We start from the raw sequence: 19,495 nt of genomic DNA, 5'->3' as shown, positions 1-19,495 counted from the left end.
ACAACCAGGTATTTTATTAATGTTTCATTAGAGCACGGTTTTCATTAACGCATATATATATATATATATATATATATATATGTAATATTTCCCCAGTGTAACACAACACAAAAGGAGGAGGCTTCAAGCTGTCTCTCTGGGTTCAGGTAATGGCACAAGGGGAGCACAGGCCTGGTTCATTACTATTTCTTTGCAGGCTACATGGCGGCTCTACTACAGTCCGTGCCACGCCTCAAGCTTAGAAAACAATTATTTGATTTCAGGTTCTGAATAGATTTGTCACACAAGCCCAAGTAAGCAGAGTACAGAGGTAACTGCTATATGTGATCTGTGCAATCTATCAGCTTCAACATTAAGCAATGCCAGTGACATGTTCATCTGAAAAGTTAATTGTAAAATATCTGGGTAGAGGATTAAAAAGTAATTGTGTTATATTCACACTCTTTTTCAGGATATTGAGAAAATTTCAGTACCTTCTAAATCCTCGTCAAGTGTACAATCTTGCTAACAATGGACCTATGCCAGGGTAAGTGTACAGTTTGTAATGTGGTACTATCATCATTTACAACAGTTTACAAACCACTGCTGGACAAACCTTTAACTGCCTTTCTACCACATCTTATAATTAGTCTCATGTCCTGTAACTAGCATTGTGTAGTATCTCATCTCTGTATACAATATGTGTTTGTGCGTTCCCCAGACCATATCCTTAGTTGACTGTGACTAAGGGTGAAGGAAAGTTTATATAGCATCGTTGGTAATAGATTCAGAAACAAATTGTGATTGGATTAATTGAATAACAATCTTGGATATGTTCTAGCTATGGGAAAATAGAAAACCATAAGATTTTCAGTTTTAAAAGCATGGGACAAATATCACAAGTTCAAAATAGCCACCATACCCAGAAACCAACAAGTCAGGTTATGTGCAGTGCTCAAGAGCAGCTACATAGTTTTTATATAACAAAGTTGTCATTGCTGCATATGCTTTACAGTAAAATATGGCTTTACATAGAAATAGTTCCCAGCACTATTCTTCGATAGCACAACTAAATGAAACCTGGCAGTTCTGAGAAGAAAAGTGAATAGCATATTTAGTAGCAGGAAAAGTACATTATTTTTTCTTCAAAATAAATTGTTAAATGAAAAGAAAAATCCAGAAGAGCTCATAGCCAGTTCAGCATGACTCAAACCCAATGTGGCTGCTAAAGGAACGATATAAATCCAGGAACAAACAGGATTCCATTGTGTCTTCACTTTGTTCTGGCTGTTTCTGCTTTGCTCTGCTCATCTGATCCAGGAGGTCTCAGGGAATTATATTTTTCCCTTTTCGTCTTTATCCTTTAATCCAGCAGCATCAGTCCCAGTTTGTATATAATATATTTTATTGCCACATTACACCTTTTTACATGTGGAATGCTTTAGGTCAGGTATATGCTTACACCCCAGTTATTTTAAATGAAATATGTGGTTTCCTGCTCTATATACTATCCATTTAGCTAAGTAAAGGGGTATGCTATAATCATAGTTCATCTGATTACAAAAAAAAATAAATAAATCTATTTGCTTTTAAGGTGTATGACAAGTGAATGGTGGGGAGATCTGAGTGGACATTTCCACATAGTTTTTAAATCATTACAGATCAAGGTGTACAAGGAAATTAGAGGGAAGCTGACATGCAAAAGAGGACAAGCAGTTTTTTTTTTTATCATTGTTGTTAATGGGACAGACACAGTTTCAAACTGACATTTTACAGATTCAATAGACTTGAGATTTTACTGTACAAGAACATCACATTTACAGAACTAATAGACAGGTTATTTCAGGAGAAGGGGTGAATTTCTAGATAAAAAGGTTATCCAAATAAAGATAAGATTGACCATTTAAAGTCCATGTGGTCCACACATGTGTTAATGTCAGTATTTGTTAATTGAAGTATACAATAAATCTCTGTACGGATTTTAGGAGAATCAAAGTGCTCTGACAAATTAAATGTTTTATCTTATTAATAAGTTTTTGATGCATTAAAAGTACATTTTTCTAACCTGTTAGACAACCCTGTGAGTACTTCTAGTTCTACTAACTAAGGATTAAATATTCAGCATTCTTCTATTTTAGAAATCTTAATTATGGGCCAGTTACATAGCTATATCAATGTGTATAGTTTTTAAGTGGTTTTCATATAATATTCATCAAAAGGCTCCTTTTATATGTACAATAGACTGGTTTACATCTTGTTTTGCATCCAGCTTATGATGGTTAGAAATCCCAATGGAGGATCTTTTTGTAATTCACTTTTCAACTGCTGCCAGAGGCTCATAAGGTTACAAGGCCATTAATGTGGGTGAACGGAAGAACTTTGCTTGAACAGTGCTTGCTGTGATTGAATTACTCTGCAAGCAGGCTATTTTACAGAATACAATTGGCATCCTGGTAAAGAGAATATGCATGAAATAATTAATTTTCATGTCTAAGCGATAGCATATGAGGTTCTCAGTAGTTTAACGCTAGCCTGCAACATGAAAAGTCATCATAAAGACGAAATAAACCGATAACAGAATGCTATCCATTTCCCTGAAAGTTGTTTTAACTTTTTGCAGAATAATGTCACGCCAAGGTTTCAGTATCACGCACCTGTCCTAAAGTACTGCTTATTTCTGGAGCTTGCAGGGGAGAGTTAATCATATGTCATTTTCTTTTTCTTTTTTAGGTTAAACTTTTTCCGAGATGTTCCTGATTTTAGAGTACTGGCTTGTGGTGGTGATGGAACTGTTGGCTGGATTCTCGATGTGTGAGCTACACTATATCATTCTATATATATATATTAATATATATTATATTATATATATAAAAGCCCTAATCGTGGAATATATATATTTGAAATGCACCTTACGACGAGTGGAAATTCACTCACTTTTATTCTGACCTACAAAGTGTCATGACATATGATATAAAAATATTATATATATGAATTTATTTTTATTATTTGTGAATCAACTTGCGTTTTAAAATTTTAACTTTAATGTTTGACAGACTAAGTTTTCACGTAAAAGTCTTATGGCATAGTGTAGTTATACGCCCAGACCATTATATTCATACCGGGGCTATAAAACATTTTCGTTTAAAGCGTTAGAGGACGTTTTAAACATTTGAGCGTCCGTTACATAACGAAAAACTCGTGTTTTTGCATTTAAATTTAAAGAAGGTTTACCTATGATTTGTAAAATGTTTCATTATAAAAATTTTGTTTGTCTCTCGACACAACACGCAATCTCCTGGCAAAATTTGTGCCTCGCAGCAATTTATGCTTTTGCACAAAAAATTATATTTTCCAACATGGCACAAAGCAGTTGCGCAAAGTTGGAAAATAGCAATCACTCCACCTTGAACACAGAGAGCTGCAGGCTTTTATATATGTGACCGTCTCCAGATTAACACTCAGTTAATCAATCTGGAGATGGCCACATTCTGCACAGGTTTTTGTATGATGGAGCTTTTAACCCCATCGATGCTGCCACAAAATAATACAACCCACTGCTTTCGTCATCATATTTATACATAATAAATAAATAATAATACAAAACAAAATACATAATACAACAGGGCTTTTCCTCCACCCTGCCACAGGCCATCACAGATTCTGTCTCCATAATTTTGACAGGTGTCACACAAATGTGAGTACGTGTTACCTATTCTAATTTTGTTTTCTGTTACAACACCATCCTTTTTTTTCTCAGTATTAGCCGTGATTCCACTTATTAAACCACTATTGCTCCATGTCTGGACTGATCAAAAAAGATTATTGGCACCCTTGATAAAGATGAGCAAAAAAACGCTGTATAAAGTAAACAACACAGGTGTTGAGCTATATTGTAATTTTCTAACATGTGGAATATATTGTACTTTATTAATGGTTCAAGGGAATCAAAATTATACATTTCTCAAATTATAAATTAATTTCTAAAAAAATTAAGTGTCACAAATATTGGCACCCTTGTTTTTAATACTTTGTGCACCTTCCCCCTGCAAGGATAATGGCACTGAGCCTTTTTCTATAATTTGTTATGAGATTGGAGAACACATTAGAAGGGATCTTAGACCTTTCCTCCATACAGAAACTTTCCAGATCCTTGATATCCTTCAGTCTGCGTTTATGGACTGCCCTCTTCAATTCAAACGACATGTTTTTAATGGGATTCAAGTCTGGAGACTGAGATGGCCATTGCAAAATGTTGATTTTGTGGTCAAAACCATTTCTTTGTGGATTTTGATTTGTGCTTGGGGTCATTCTTGTTGGATCCACTTGCGGCCAAGTTTCAGCCTCCTGGCAGAGGCAACTAGGTTTATGGCTAAAATGTCCTGGTAATTGGAGTTCATGATGCTGTTGACCTTAACAAGGGCCCCAGGACCAGTGGAAGCAAAACAGCCATAACATCAAAAATCCATTACCATATTTTACAATAGGTATGAGTTTCTTTTCTGCATACACATCCTTCTTTCAACGCCAAACCCACTGCTGGTGTGCGTGGCCAGAGAGCTCTATTTTCATCTCATCTGACCATAGCACCCGGATCCAATCCAAGTGCCAAAGCCGTTTAGAAAACTCCAGGTGCTTACATTTGTTGGTTCCTCTCTATAAAGGCTTTTTTTCTGGCAACCCTTCCAAATAGGCTATTGGCATGGAGGTGGCATCTAATTGTAGATTTGGAGACTTGGTGACCCCAAGATGCAACCAAGTTGTGTGATCGCTGGGTGTTTTCCATTGTTGTAGTACCTCGGGAAACACCTGCATTCACTTCAGTGATTGGATGAGTGAGTTCTGGAGTGATCTGAGCAGAGTTCAGGCTTGCTTTTTAAAAGCGTTATTTTGTACATCACAAAACTGGTTTTGTGCTTGGCGCATACTTTCAAACATGGCAGGATCGCGCACATTGTCGGCCACTCCTGCCAGATTGCGCTATGCAGACATTATATTTGTGCACAGCGCAAAACGGATTGTGGCAAGCAAAAAGAAGTTTCAAATATGACACATTTTGCACATAACGGCCATTGGCGACATGCATAACCCTCTGTGCGGTGCGAAAACCTTTCGAATATCTGGGCCTGTAGTTTTATTTGGACGTATCTTAGAGAATTTTAATTTTAAAATTATTTTAATACAAAAAATAAATAAAAAATACATTCCAAGCTTGATGAAACTCTTTGGGTTATTTTCCTGTAATTTGTAGTGAATCCAGTAAAATACGTTTTTTGACTTTTTTACAACTCACAATAAAGGCAATAAATATAATTTAATGCAAAGGTATAGTATTTGTCTTACCTTCCACTAGCATCTTAATCAAAATCAATAGTTTTATGTTTCTTTCATTGTGAGCTCTCCACCACATTATATGACATTAGCTTTTCACTGCCTTATGTCTGCAAGGGCCCTAATTGGTGTTGCATCTTTGTCTACATGTACCCCTTTTTTAAAACTCAATATGAACTTCACAGCTTATGAGGTTGCCATGGTTTATGACAACTGGATGACATCAAAGCAACCACAGGTGTTCCAATCTTAGGTCATAGTAACTAAAGACGATCACACGTTGAAGCATTTGTAATTTTAAGTACCCCCCCCCCCCTCCATAAGCAGAGCTTGTATGAGTTTTCAACCCGGTGTTGCACATACTACTGCTAATATCTCATAAACCATTTCAGCTGTGTTAACTTCACATGTTCAATGTTGTGGAAACTCTCTGACAAGTTCAATCATGGGCATTGTACAAGAGAAATTAACCCTTTTCTAACAGTGATTTTTTTTTTTTTTTTTTAAAAAGCTGCTCCTGCCTTATTGTCAGACACTTATATTTTAGAAACCTTTTGAGGAAGTGACTCCATATTTGCAGGGTTATATAAACCCTTGAGGCTAAATGTGTCACTGACCATAAATTTGACCTCTAATCCTTTAAATGGCTGCTGTATTGAGGTCATGTGACTTTTGATGTTACAGATCATAGAGACTTGTAGAATTTGATTTTTTGTCAACATCAGTATTCTTAGATTTTCTTACTTAAATTCCATTATCAGTGTTCTCCAGTAAAAATGTAATCTTTCACTGCTGCCTTGCTCTGGCCGGATCTATGATAGAGAACACATGGTTTGACAGCTAGTACACTGTTGTATTATATGACTCTTTCAATACATTTCTATTACAGGCGGTTTCTACTGAATATTAACTGTTTCAGTGCTATGTTTTTAATGATATGTCTATGATACAGATCTTTTTCACATTTCGATTTTACTTAATGTCTACAAACCATTCGGCCTGATATGACATGTTTCAATAGATTATTCTACTGTGGAGCAAGATAGAAGCAAAAGAAAGGGAAGCTGAAACACAAACCCATATCCCTTTGATACTGTATATTTCCTGTTTTTCCTTTATTAATATAGTATATGTTTCCACTTTCACTTAAAAACACCCAATCTATCTTTGTATTGTATTACATATTACAGTACACATTGAATCTGTCATTGGGATTCCAGTTCTGTATATTGTTAAAGGTAAGTCATGAAGGTTGACTGATTTGTCAAACAAAGAACAACTTAGACAAAAGCACTTTTTTCCACCCAGAAGACTTATCTGCTTGTACACTGTATACAGTACATTGCACAATTAGCAGTCATTTATATTAGCAATTCAATGTCCATTGCCCAATTAGCTAAACCTAAAGACACATCGTTTTCAACCTGTAACACACTGATTACAATTCTTAAACTAAAAAGAAACCATTAAGGCCACTTAGAGGCCTGTGCATGTTGTTTATATATGGTTTTATGTATTTTGTCTTATAGTTTAAATGTTCTAAATCCATTTCGATGGGTTTACAAACAATTGTACATACATATACAACAAAAAAGGAAAATCCACTGAGCAAAGTAAACAATAATAAACACCCCCGATTACTAGCAGCCCAAGCAGAGTACTGAGATGATAGCTTGTGTTAAACAAAGTAAACACACCCCTGCTGTATTTTCAATTGTTACTAATAAGAGCACTGATTGTTACTCTTTTTACAGACAAGGCAAATCTAAACAAGCAACCTCCAGTGAGTGTGCTGCCACTTGGGACAGGAAATGATTTAGCAAGGTGTCTAAGATGGGGAGGAGGTAAATATCACAAACATTTTTGACATATCATTAAGTATTTGCATGCACATTTCTGACATATGTTAACAAATATTTGTACAAAATGCTTTGCCAAAATACTTCACCTATAATAGTGTGTATATATACATGACATGTATCTAGTACACTCACAGTTTATGTTGGGACACCCAGGTTTCACAATATTTCTTGGTTTTTTTTTTGAGGCTACGAAGGAGAAAGTCTGCTTAAAATTCTGAAAGATATTGAAAACAGTACAGAAGTCATGCTGGACAGATGGAAGTTTGAGGTAATTCCTGCTGATAAAGATGAAAAGGGGGATCCTGTGCCTTACAGCATCATAAACAACTACTTCTCTATTGGAGTGGTAAGCCATTTTTATTTATATGGTTATTGGAAAGAGGATTCAAAAGTTTAAAATGTTAACAAACGTTTAGTCAATCCCTGAAAAAAAAAAAAAAAAAAACCCTTAAAAAGGAGCTTATGCATTTTGTGTTTTTACAGGAAAATGTAAACCATTGTTTTTTTTTTACCTTATGTGTGTTTTTTGTATATTCCTCTATTGCTGATCCTGTTTCTGCCATTATTTATCATGCGCAATAAAGCAAAAGCACTCATTATACATTATACTGAAGTGACATGACCACTATATCTTCTGTCCATCAGCAAATGTGGCAATTGAATGGGGAATGTATACTGTAGGTGCTGTCAGTAAGCACCACCATCACATGCATAGTTTTAAAGCTCCTCATATGCTGCTAAGTGCTTCCAATGGAAAGTCAAATACAAATACAACAGTATAAAACCAGCAAGAAACTACAATACTGTGATTGAAAGAGGTGAGAAGTTGTTGCTTCAATAGGCAAACATTTTTTTCCCCTGAATTGGTTAAATTATTCATTTTAATACTGGTACATATTAAATGTTACAGTTAAATGGCAATTTATGTGAAAAGATGGTAAATTAAGTGGAACTAACATCATTATAACTAAATGAAAGGTAATGTCAGGGTAAAAAACGTGCATGTGTTCAGAAATGTTATTCAAATAAAACCCCAAAAAAACATTCTGACCTGCTCTTTAACAGAACCCACTCAGGTTCGATGTTAAATGAGAATACTGAATGACTGCTAATGTCTTCTGGTTTAAAGACTTAATTAGATCATATTTGTAGGCAAACATTCTCCAAGCAAAAATGAAAACTGTTATAGAGATGTCTGCAAGTAGGGCACATTTCAATTTGACATATATATTGATGATCTTATATATATATATATAGATATATATATATAATAATATATCTATATATATATATATATATAGTATATATATAAATATCTATTGAACTTGCACCAATTGAATGTTTTATAAAGAATGGAACGAACGTCATTGATATTGCATGAAATATTTATAAATGAATGAACGAACACTCATGATGCACCTTGTCTATACTTATTCTTTTCAAAGCTGTGATTGGGTCAAATGGTGGTCCAACCTGCTATTAGGTACGGCCCCTACTATAGTGACCAGGCAGTGTATACATTGTTCGACTTTATTCTTTAAGTACATCCCTTAAAGATGACAAACCAAGTGGTCACTGGTTTTCATTTGAAGATCCTCTGGAAGGTTCCCAATCACTTCCCTCACCTAATGGCAGATATTGTATCTACTCAGTTTACAATTAACTAAAAGCAAAATACTCTAGAGTGTGCAATTAATCAAGTGACAGTTCAGCTCATTGTCACAAATCTTTTTTTTTTTTTTTTTTTAAACATCTTAGTGGTTTCTAATAAAGTGTCCACACCCTGTGAAATTGAACTGTAACTTTGTAAATACAGTATGTACTGTACTTGATGACCACTGGACGGCCACCAGTCCTAATGAAACATGATGCTGGAACCATTTTAGAAGGACAGGCCTATGGTCTTTTTTTTCCAGCTTTGCTTAAAGAATATGTTAATATATGTTAGGTATTAGTCACATACGTTTTAAGAAATTGTTTATTATTAGTTAAGAACATAAGAACATAAGAAAGTTTACAAACGAGAGGAGGCCATTCGGCCCATCTTGCTCGTTTGGTTGTTAGTAGCTTATTGATCCCAGAATCTCATCAAGCAGCTTCTTGAAGGATCCCAGGGTGTCAGCTTCAACAACATTACTGGGGAGTTGATTCCAGACCCTCACAATTCTCTGTGTAAAAAAGTGCCTCCTATTTTCTGTTCTGAATGCCCCTTTGTCTAATCTCCATTTGTGACCCCTGGTCCTTGTTTCTTTTTTCAGGCTGAAAAAGTCCCTTGGGTCGACACTGTCAATACCTTTTAGAATTTTGAATGCTTGAATGAGGTCGCCACGTAGTCTTCTTTGTTCAAGACTGAACATATTCAATTCTTTTAGCCTGTCTGCATATGACATGCCTTTTAAGCCCGTAATAATTCTGGTCGCTCTTCTTTGCACTCTTTCTAGAGCAGCAATATCTTTTTTATAGTGAGGTGACCAGAACTGCACACAATATTCAAGATGAGGTCTTACTAGTGCATTGTACAGTTTTAACATTACTTCCCTTGATTTAAATTCAACACTTTTCACAATGTATCCGAGCATCTTGTTAGCCTTTTTTATAGCTTCCCCACATTGTCTAGATGAAGACATTTCTTTTGTAGTATTAATTGTAGTCGTCGTAGTAGCAATGCAAATGAAGATCTTAAAAAAAATGGGTCTTGTAACAAATGGATTGTAAAGGGCTCCGAAAACCGTATCTATTTGTAAAGTGTTTGGTTTTGACTATATAAAAGGATTTGCATGTTTCTGATATCAGCTGGCACTGGAATCACTATCAAGTGGTTCTTCCTAATATAACACAGCTGCTCATTTGTTATGGAGACAAATGTGCAGAGCTGCAGCTGTGTGAAAGTATGAGTGCTAAACTCCGGATGTGGGCTGTACCAATTGGCACAAAGGTCGTGAAAACTCTGGTATACAGTTCTGATGACAGATTCACAGGAGCTAATAAAATGAAGGTTATTCTTAGAGACATTGAACACATTGTTCTTGATCAAATAACAATGGCAGTGGTATTATCTGTCAGGCTCTGATACAAGTAATACAGAACTGCAGCTTTTTTTCCTGAAACATTCTTCAGTGGAAAGTTGCAAAATGATCATTGGAAATTGTGAAAAGGTGTTTTATGTAATATTTTTATTCTTCTGTATGTTTACATCATTAGACATGGACATGGCACCTAATACTCCAGTTGCTATATTTACCCATATCAAATATTATAAATATTTATCATGCTTGAATGAACCACTCGCTATATGTAACTGTGCTGCTCTATGATATTACAGTAGTCCAGAATATAATAGTATTACGTTTAAGGAAATAAAGTCATGAAATAATTTCAGCAATTATCCCCTATATCTTATGTAGATCTCATCTTTGCCTTTGTGAAATACACATTATGGTAACCATTTTATCACTTAAGAATTGTCTTACTTCACTGCTGTGACATCATGGATCAACACTTAACTGATCTATTAATATCACTACAGTTAATAATAATAAATAATCAATTTTTACCTTATTGGGGGATTATCATTTGAAAACTGACTTAATGAGAGTGACGCAGAACAAAATGTCTCTCAATGTCTATAAGCAGACACCTTGATATTTCTAACTAAAAACTAGATGAAATTGAGGGAAAAAACTGAAAAGAACACTAGAAAACAACTTCACGAGCAATCAATGTTTTGAATGATTGGTTGAAACAAACAAACAAAAAAACATTAGTCTGGACTTTAAATTGTGCAGAGTGTTCAACTGAATAAAGTCCTAAGGTAGTTAGAAACGCTAAAGGAAATGAATACAGCATCTCAAGTTTTTTAGGTCTGAGTACTTGTATATATGGTACATACGTAGTGTTTCTGTGGGTTGAAATGTCAACATAATATCTGAAGCTGAGTTTAAGTCATTCAACAGTGTTTTCATCTGTGTGTCTAAGAAGTACAGAAAATCTGGCAAAGACACAGCCCACCACCACCCCTGATATCAGAAATAGTCTGGTTTGGCAACCTGATATGAAAGTCATTTGTCATCAGTACAGATGAAAATGGCCTGGAGTGTGTGACCCTGTCTTTTAATGTGCAAACATAAAGATATCAATGAGATCAACCGTGGATGCTCAGTGGTTACACGTTTTCCCAGCCTGGTGATCTTTTGAGCCGTGTCAACACTTTAAAAAACATGTTTAGAAAAGTGCCCTCCAGATGCCAAGTCATTCTACCTTTACACCCTTAAAATATCCATAATATAGATCAATTTGGTGTTTCCTGAACCTATGGTGTTAATTACCTCGAAAACATGATGTCTTACATTTCAGAGCAAGCTGGCCTTCAGTACATTACACAAACCACTCAATCCGCAGCACTGCTGTCCACATGTTGTCTAATACAGGTTTACAGTGCAGGGAAATTGTCGGTTATCATTCATCTGTGTGAAAACAGCCTCCGAAATGATTGATCAGCTTATTTTGAAAACCGCAAAGCCTGTGTAGGATCTTTTCCTATGCAAAGACGACTCTTCCATACATGGCCTCTCTTTCAGAAGCTCCTCCCTCAACATCGGCTCCAAGGGCCAGTGCAGTGGCTTGCTATTCCATGAATCCTCCCTCTGATGTGAGAAATCTACCTATAATTCCAAAATGCCTTTTCATCTCTAAAATTGTACAAGAAATGGCAATGTTTAATTTAACGTTTATGGCAAATAAAAAGTTAAAAATATATATCGAAATGAAACAGTCCTCACAGACTCCTATTTCTGATTAGAAGGATACCTAATACATTCCAACTTTTTATCCTTAAAGAAGCTACATTGTGTAGTTATTTTCAAGTCATTTTCAAGTTTCTTTTTTTTTTTTTGGGGGGGGGGGGGGGGGTTTATTACAAAGTAACCCAGCTTTAAAAGGGCGGCTGAAGCTTTTACTGGAGTTTTGAGTAATTTGGGAGCACTTTTCCCATTCATGTTTCTGAAAAATTGAATTATGTAGAGGTTTTTTTTTTTCTAATTATGAAATTACATTAAAATAATATCTGTAATAACAGACGAGAACTAGTGTCAAATGTATAGAAAGCTACAACTACAACACACATTTGTGGATTGCATGTAGTTGGTATGATAAACTTGGTATTATTATTAGAATGTAAAGGGTGCAGCCTTTATCTAAACCAGCCTGCGGACGGTTTAGTTTCTGAGCTGCTTTCCTTTACAATATGGACCAACTTTCTGTCAAAGACTGGCAAACTAACAATCTCTGCAAAAATGATATATCTGGCATTCAAATCCCAGCAGGAAGTGATCACAATTCTCTGTTTCTTCATTGCCGTCCATCAGCGCCATTGTCCTCCCCCCTCCCCCTCCAGCACAACGTGGAAACCAGCCCTCGGAAGTTCCACCCTTGCAGTACTAGTATGCTCCATTCCATGGCATTCCTCCATGCTCCGGTCCCTACAAGATTGCTGCCTATGGTCTGTTTCTGCTTTAAGTCATTCTGGCAGCTGCCAGGATATGAACCTACCTAATATGACCGTCTTTTTTTTACAACTGTGCCTTTATATTATTATTAGCTAAATCAATCAGTCAATTCAGCCCAATTCACAATGGGCGAAGAAATGTTAAAAAATAATTCCAGCAAACATTCAGCCCCTCTACATTGCTTCTCCACCATGAATGCAGTCTCTTTCATTCTTGCTACTGCTTTAAGAACCAATCCTTCCTCTGCCACTTTCCCCATGTCTGTTAGTTCTCTCAATCTCAGTGATTCTTCACAATCTTTTCTGTTGTCTGAAATCTGCTTTGAGAAGACATACAGGGCTCATAGTTATACTTCATTGTTGGCATTGCCTTTCTGCTTCCTCTTATTCCCTATGATTGAACTCCATGATCCAGTCCTTCCAGATTTGTGCAACTCTCCTTTTGGGAACTGCTGTCTCTCTCATCTCCATGGACCAGACCTCTTCTCACTTCTATTTTATCAATGCAGATGGCTAAGGTTCCTGGTTAGACAAGGCACATTTCTCGGATACATTCAAGGTATACCTATCTACTGTTCACTGCCTTTGTTTGGTGTTAATATCTCTTTGTCATCCAGGAGTCAATTCTTTTTTGCTACCTATCTCTCTTTCGGCAGTCGCAGCAGCCCACACTTTTGACTCCCTCTTGAAGCCTTCTGTTGGATCCTGCTCATAAACCATCATCCCCTTCCTCCTGCTTCTCCTCAATGACTTGCTACTAATCTCCCCTTTGAACCATTTTAAGACAAATACCAGACAAGCCAACCCAGCTTTTGAGACGATAAATTAAAGCGTTGTGGTCCACTGTATCAAATGCAGTACGTACATCTCAAAGAACAAGAATAGATACACTGCTAGAGTCTGCACACAACAGTAGATCATTCACCACTCTGATGAGCACAGTCTCTGTGCTGTGCACAGAACGGAAACCCGACTGAAATTTTTCAAGCACTTACCCTTAAATTACCCTATAATATTGCTGTGTTTAGTACTGGTCCATTAACAGCAGTGGAAAAAATAAGGTATTATGTTACAGTTCCTCTGGAAATGTGAGTTTATATGCAATGGTCCATCCAGCATAAATTATAATTAGAGTAATGGTCAGAATGTTTTGCAGATATTTTAAATACCTACTGTTTTGTAGCTATAGTCTAGTTTCTGTTAATTATTAAATTATTCTGGATAAATGACACATGAAATTCTCTAATATTTTTTTTGCAATTCCTATCAGTGTTCAAGCAATTATGGAAAATCTTTCTGGAAAAAAAGAAAAAAGATTTGAATACCTACATATAAACACAGGGCCTGTTAGTAAGTAACCTACATCCTGTTGTGGTCAAACGTTAATTGATGTGAAGAATAGTATCAGGTTTAGGTCGCCTTCAGGACACACAGCATAACCAAGATTTGTATTGGAAATTGGTTTTTGAATATTCTTATTTAAAGGTGACTTTGCATTCTTTGCACAGCAGTGTAAACAGTATCTAACAATAGTTTCAACTGAATGTATTTGAATATGTTTTGGATTACTCACAGCAAAAGCAAATGAAACATGACACATTAATATATTCTAATACTGCCTGATATTTAGGTAATAACAATGTCTACCAGTAAGTTAGGTCAGTGGTGCTGTAAGGGCAATATGTATTTGGTATTGCATTGAAATTACACATTTCTGAGTTTTTATTTAATTTTAGTTTAAATACTCAATGAACTGTAACTTTATATATATATATATATATATATATATATATTATATATATATATATATATATATATATATATATATATATAATGTCTGCTGTTCAAATATACGCATCAAGTCTTGCAGGAGCTGTGATACCCCAAATGGTATTCATTTTACTACCAGCACAGAATTACTGGGACTGTACTGTTCTTCATTGCTGCAAGGAAAACTGCTTCTATTTTTTATTTATTTTTAATGAGTAACAAAAATTCCATACATTTGAATTTGTTTTTCAAGGTACCTAACATGAAACATTTTGAGTTTTGATAAACGTTACTGGCAGAACTACATACATCTTTTTCATACGTCTGTAAAATGTGAGATCTCTTATAAAAATAATTTTTTTCAGTATGAAATCTCTCCTACTGATATTTTCCCCAGTGCATTCCTTGTACAAAATGAAGGAATTGATGGCTGCCATGCCCACTACATTGCAAAATACAGCAACTGGACACCAGTCATTGCTGTCACTGAATATTAAGTATTGTGCATATGACAGAAACTCTCTTCTCTCTTTGTTTACTGTTCCAACCAGGCTGTTTTTATTTTCTTCAACTGTTTTACTAATTACAGTGAAATAAAAAAAAATTGTCATTAGTAGCATTCATCCTTTTTCCTAAGTACGGTTACATCAGCCTAAGTACCACATTGTCACCCAGTCTTTGACCAGCTGCAGAGTGAGTTTCATCTTTGTACAGGGAGGGGTAGGGTCTGCTGCCAGCCATAACTTGATTTGGATAACACATATCTTCACTTTAAGAGCAATATTCTATTCAAACATACTGCTGTAGACTCAGTGGAAGCAGAAATAACAAACTGACTTGCATACATATGAAAAAATAGAGTACTGTAGGTTATATTAACAATAAAAGCATGTATTGCAATAAGCCATCAAAATGACATCTTTTGGCGTGTCTAGGTAGATGTGCTTATATTTTTTTTTTTATTTTTCAACCGCAGATCTTTTTATCACACGCAGAGTAATTTAAATTTTACATGTGAAAACTGTCAAAATGATTGCCTTGGCGGTTCTAGTGTTAACCCTTTGCGATCCTATGGCGGACCAGGTCTGACATTACAATTTTCCCATTCCAGTCCTGACCCTGTCCGACATCACCAAAAAGACATACAGCACAAGTCTCTAGTCGTTTTTTCTATGGAAAAAGCTAAGAAAACCTTTCAATGGCCGAGAGAGACCGATAGGAGCCAAATGTAGCCAAAAAAAAAAAAAGGCCGTATCTGATAGCCCCATGCACCACAGTCATAACACAGACACAAACAAAGGAGACAGCTGCTTCTGCATCCAGCGCTCAAAGAATATCACAGACATTTGAGGTTTTTGAGATGTTATAATAATAAAAAAATAACTTGGATTGCATTATTAGGAGTTTGGTGATAAAACGAGTGATCAGTAGAGGATTTATCAGTATGCACGTCTGTAAAGAGGTATGTGAAAAATACAGCAAACAAGGGATGGGGCTTGGCTGGAGATGCAGTACTGATGTCCTTTTGCCATACACTGTTTTAACCCTGTTTTACTCTGAAAAAAAATAAATTTAGACAGCACGTGTAAAATAAACAGCGTGTGCGAAAATAAATTGGATCTGACGCGCCTGACAAGCGCTGAATAAATGGACCAGTAAGGATTACAGTTGACACTCATAACTGCAACTGGGAACCGTTTTAATGCATTTTCTAATAGGAAAATATGCTGAAGTAACAAGTGTATAGGGGTTTATAGGGGTGTAATTGTAACAGATACTTGTATAATCTGAGCACTTACCAAGTAATGACAACCATTTACTTACATTATATCAACATAGAATATAAATCCTGGGTATTTATTATTGTCTTTTTCATAATAAAGCCTGCTTGGCAACACAAAGATGACATGAATACATGTAAACTATGAAGTCTTGTTGACAGGGTTTGATTTAGAAGCTCAATACAGTTGTTAAGGAAACTTCACATATCAATTTATGGTTGCAGCAGTAATTGTTCAGATAGTGTTTAATTAATTATGCTTCACGTGGGCCCTGTGGTGTTTGATTGATAGGGAATCTGTTGTCAATATTTTCTAGTCTAAGTGAAAATACTGCACTTGTAAGTTTCTGATAAAACCATTATCTTTTGCAAGTTTCGTTGTAGTTACTGGCATTGCAACTTCTAACCATGCATAACTAATACATGTATAAAATAACTGAATGCTACATTTTGGCTGCTAACATACTCACAAACATACTGTTGAGACCCCAGGCTTTTCCTACATTGACAACCTATTCACAGATTATTTAGTCAATGCATGGTCTGTTCTGTGAACGTGTCATGAAGGATAGTATACCACCTAGCTGTTACCTTGGTAAGGTCAAAGTTCACCATTCAAAACTGCTGCTAAAGTGTACTGTGCATACATAATAATTCAAGTGAAACAAACATTATATTCATAAACAGGATAAAAAACACATAATATACTTTTTTACACTTAACAACTAGGGGGGCTACTTCCCAGCAGGTCAAATTTAGGCTAAACAAGTAACACAAATCAGCAGTTTTCTTCATTATCCTATCAAAGGATAGTTTTAGATTTGTATCCAGCAAAAAAACCAAAAACAACGTTTTATTTTCATTCACATTACCATTTTGTCCTTATTTAGTCATTTTTAACATCATTTACTGATGTTTTATTTGTATTTAGTGTTTGAAGTTGTACAGGGGTTTAATGCTTCAATGTGCCAATAAATCGTGATTTTCTTTACATGATACATTGTATTGTAACAGTGATATATATCGTTTGTATTATGATACAACGCCAAAAGCACAACATAGCTTATTGAAGATCACGAAATGGATCTTGAATGAAGAATAAGAGTGTTTTGTATGTGGTATGGATACATACTCTCTCTATCTCATTTAAATTGTTGTATTATGCATCATACCAGCAGCCAATCAAGGCAATTGGATGTGTTGTGAAACATGTCGTATTCCAACTTGCATATCGTGATACTTTTTCGTATTGTGAGATTAGTGTATCAATAAACCCTTAATGTTGGCTAAATTGATTGCAATGTAAAGAAATAATAATACACATAAATACATATATACTTTTATTCACATATACACATTTTGGCAATTACTATTATTTAAAAAGTGGAATTGGGGGGTTGATCCAAAACTTCAAGTTATAAAACAGGTTATTTACTGAATCAAGTGGCCACCTTCCAAGAAATGGCCTTTTCTCAGTACTAAGTTAGAAAAGCACATTAAATAATAGTCTACAATTCTCCAGTTTCATTGGTGGTCAGTTAGTTTCACTCTTTACTTCACTTCACTTCACTCGTCACTTTGAGGTTGGTGACGTCAGGCCAGAAGCAGGAATGGAAACACAGACTCAGGTACTACTGAGAAAAACACTGCTCACAGTGCGAAAATAAAAAGGGTTAACAAAAAGAAATTTTAGAGATGATCACATTCTACACAGGTTTTGGTTTGCATGGCCAACAGTCAATAATCACAGACTGCCAACCATGCATTCACACAAACTATCTGGTAGAGACGAGCTGTTAACAACGCCTCTGCCAGAACACATTCAAACATAACAATAACAAACTGTGTTTTTAACCAACACAAAATGTCCTATTTTAAATAACACACCATACATTTGAAATCATTATAAAAATAAACAAATACAAAATGCACAGGGGCGGGGAGTCCCCCGTTCTAAAATAAACATTATATTTAAACAGCAGGGCTTTGCCCTGTCCCCTTTTATATGTGCAGGGCTTTTCCTCCGCCCTGCTACACACATTTAACAGTGTTGTTATTCATAATATTGTGACAGAGACACAATGATTCTTGGCGATAAATTTCCCTCCTGACCTGTGAGGACGTGGTATAAAGGGAACAGAGTGGCCTGGACTGGATGGCCTGACAGTTCATTCCCAGGGTTAGGTGGAAGTCAGCCATCTTTAAAGAGGGCTCAGCTGCGGTACATTTAGTCAAATTTCCAGAGGGAAAACAATGTGGCAACCGCGGATTGGAGGAGAAAGGGCTGAACTCACTAACCGAGGGGGCGTGACTGAAGGTACAAATAGAGGTCGTGGCAAGGTGATCTGTTCCTTTGTAATGGTTAAGATAGAACCACTGCAGGAGTGTTTTGCTTGTTTTGTCATGTCTAAAAATCTACTTGTTTGTTATTATTAGACGGCTAACACGATCCGGAGCTGTCGATTAAGGCCCGCACTAAACCGGGACAACACAGCACCATTGTACACAGATAAATTGTATTACACCAGGAGGACTGTAGCATTCACTCTGGACTTGTGAACATGTGTGTCTTTGTGTGTGTTCTACTGTGTTTATTATTCACAAACTGTGTCTTGTTATTTAGGGACCGCAACCCTTTGTTTTGGAAAAGTGCAAAACGCATTGCTGTATTTCCTGGGTCGCCAGACCAGGATTATAAAAATAAAACCTGTTTGGATGGTGATCTTTGGTGTCTGTCTTCTGTTTCATAATCACATCACCACTACACGTGCGCACTGCAAACCACTTTGCCACAAATATATATAATTATATCAATTATATTACATTGTGTTATTATATTTTATTTTATACTTCCTGTTTTTTTTTTTCCTTAGGATGCTTCAATTGCACACAGATTTCATATCATGCGAGAAAAACATCCAGAAAAATTCAACAGTAGGTAAGTCCATATACTTTCAGTACCTCAAAAATTTAAATTGTTTGCATTTTAATAAAGGATTAATATTTGAAAAACACTATGGTATTTGTTTATGTGGTGACCCTACTCAAAATTGTCATCTTGCACACCTACAGTTTGGTCTGCAGGTACCAGAGTTGGACTAAACTTGAGTGCTAAAAGTGCTCCTCGGTATCATTTTAAGTACAAGATGATCAACAGATTGTAAACAAATCCTGACATGGTCATAACTGGCCAGCAATGTGCTGTTTCACAGATTTCAAGTGACTTTAAAGGAGAGTGAATTCTATAATAAATCAACAGGTATGAGAATAATT

The 19,495-nt window shown here is 35.8% G+C and overlaps 1 protein-coding gene across 1 annotated transcript in view; it reads left to right on the top strand.

Moving 5' to 3' along the window:
• dgkb (diacylglycerol kinase, beta) overlaps nt 1–19,495 on the top strand; it is a 141,197-nt gene that overhangs the window by 65,208 nt on the left and 56,494 nt on the right. Inside the window, exons 16-20 of the mRNA XM_041248955.1 lie at nt 452–526; nt 2,710–2,790; nt 7,036–7,151; nt 7,355–7,515; nt 19,096–19,160. Coding sequence (XP_041104889.1) covers nt 452–526; nt 2,710–2,790; nt 7,036–7,151; nt 7,355–7,515; nt 19,096–19,160 — 498 coding nt within the window. The remainder of the gene's footprint in view (nt 1–451; nt 527–2,709; nt 2,791–7,035; nt 7,152–7,354; nt 7,516–19,095; nt 19,161–19,495) is intronic.

Source organism: Polyodon spathula, chromosome 4 (assembly GCF_017654505.1).
Source record: "Polyodon spathula isolate WHYD16114869_AA chromosome 4, ASM1765450v1, whole genome shotgun sequence".
NCBI classification, from domain to species: Eukaryota; Metazoa; Chordata; class Actinopteri; order Acipenseriformes; family Polyodontidae; genus Polyodon; species Polyodon spathula.
This window is presented reverse-complemented; position numbering and strand designations above follow the sequence as displayed.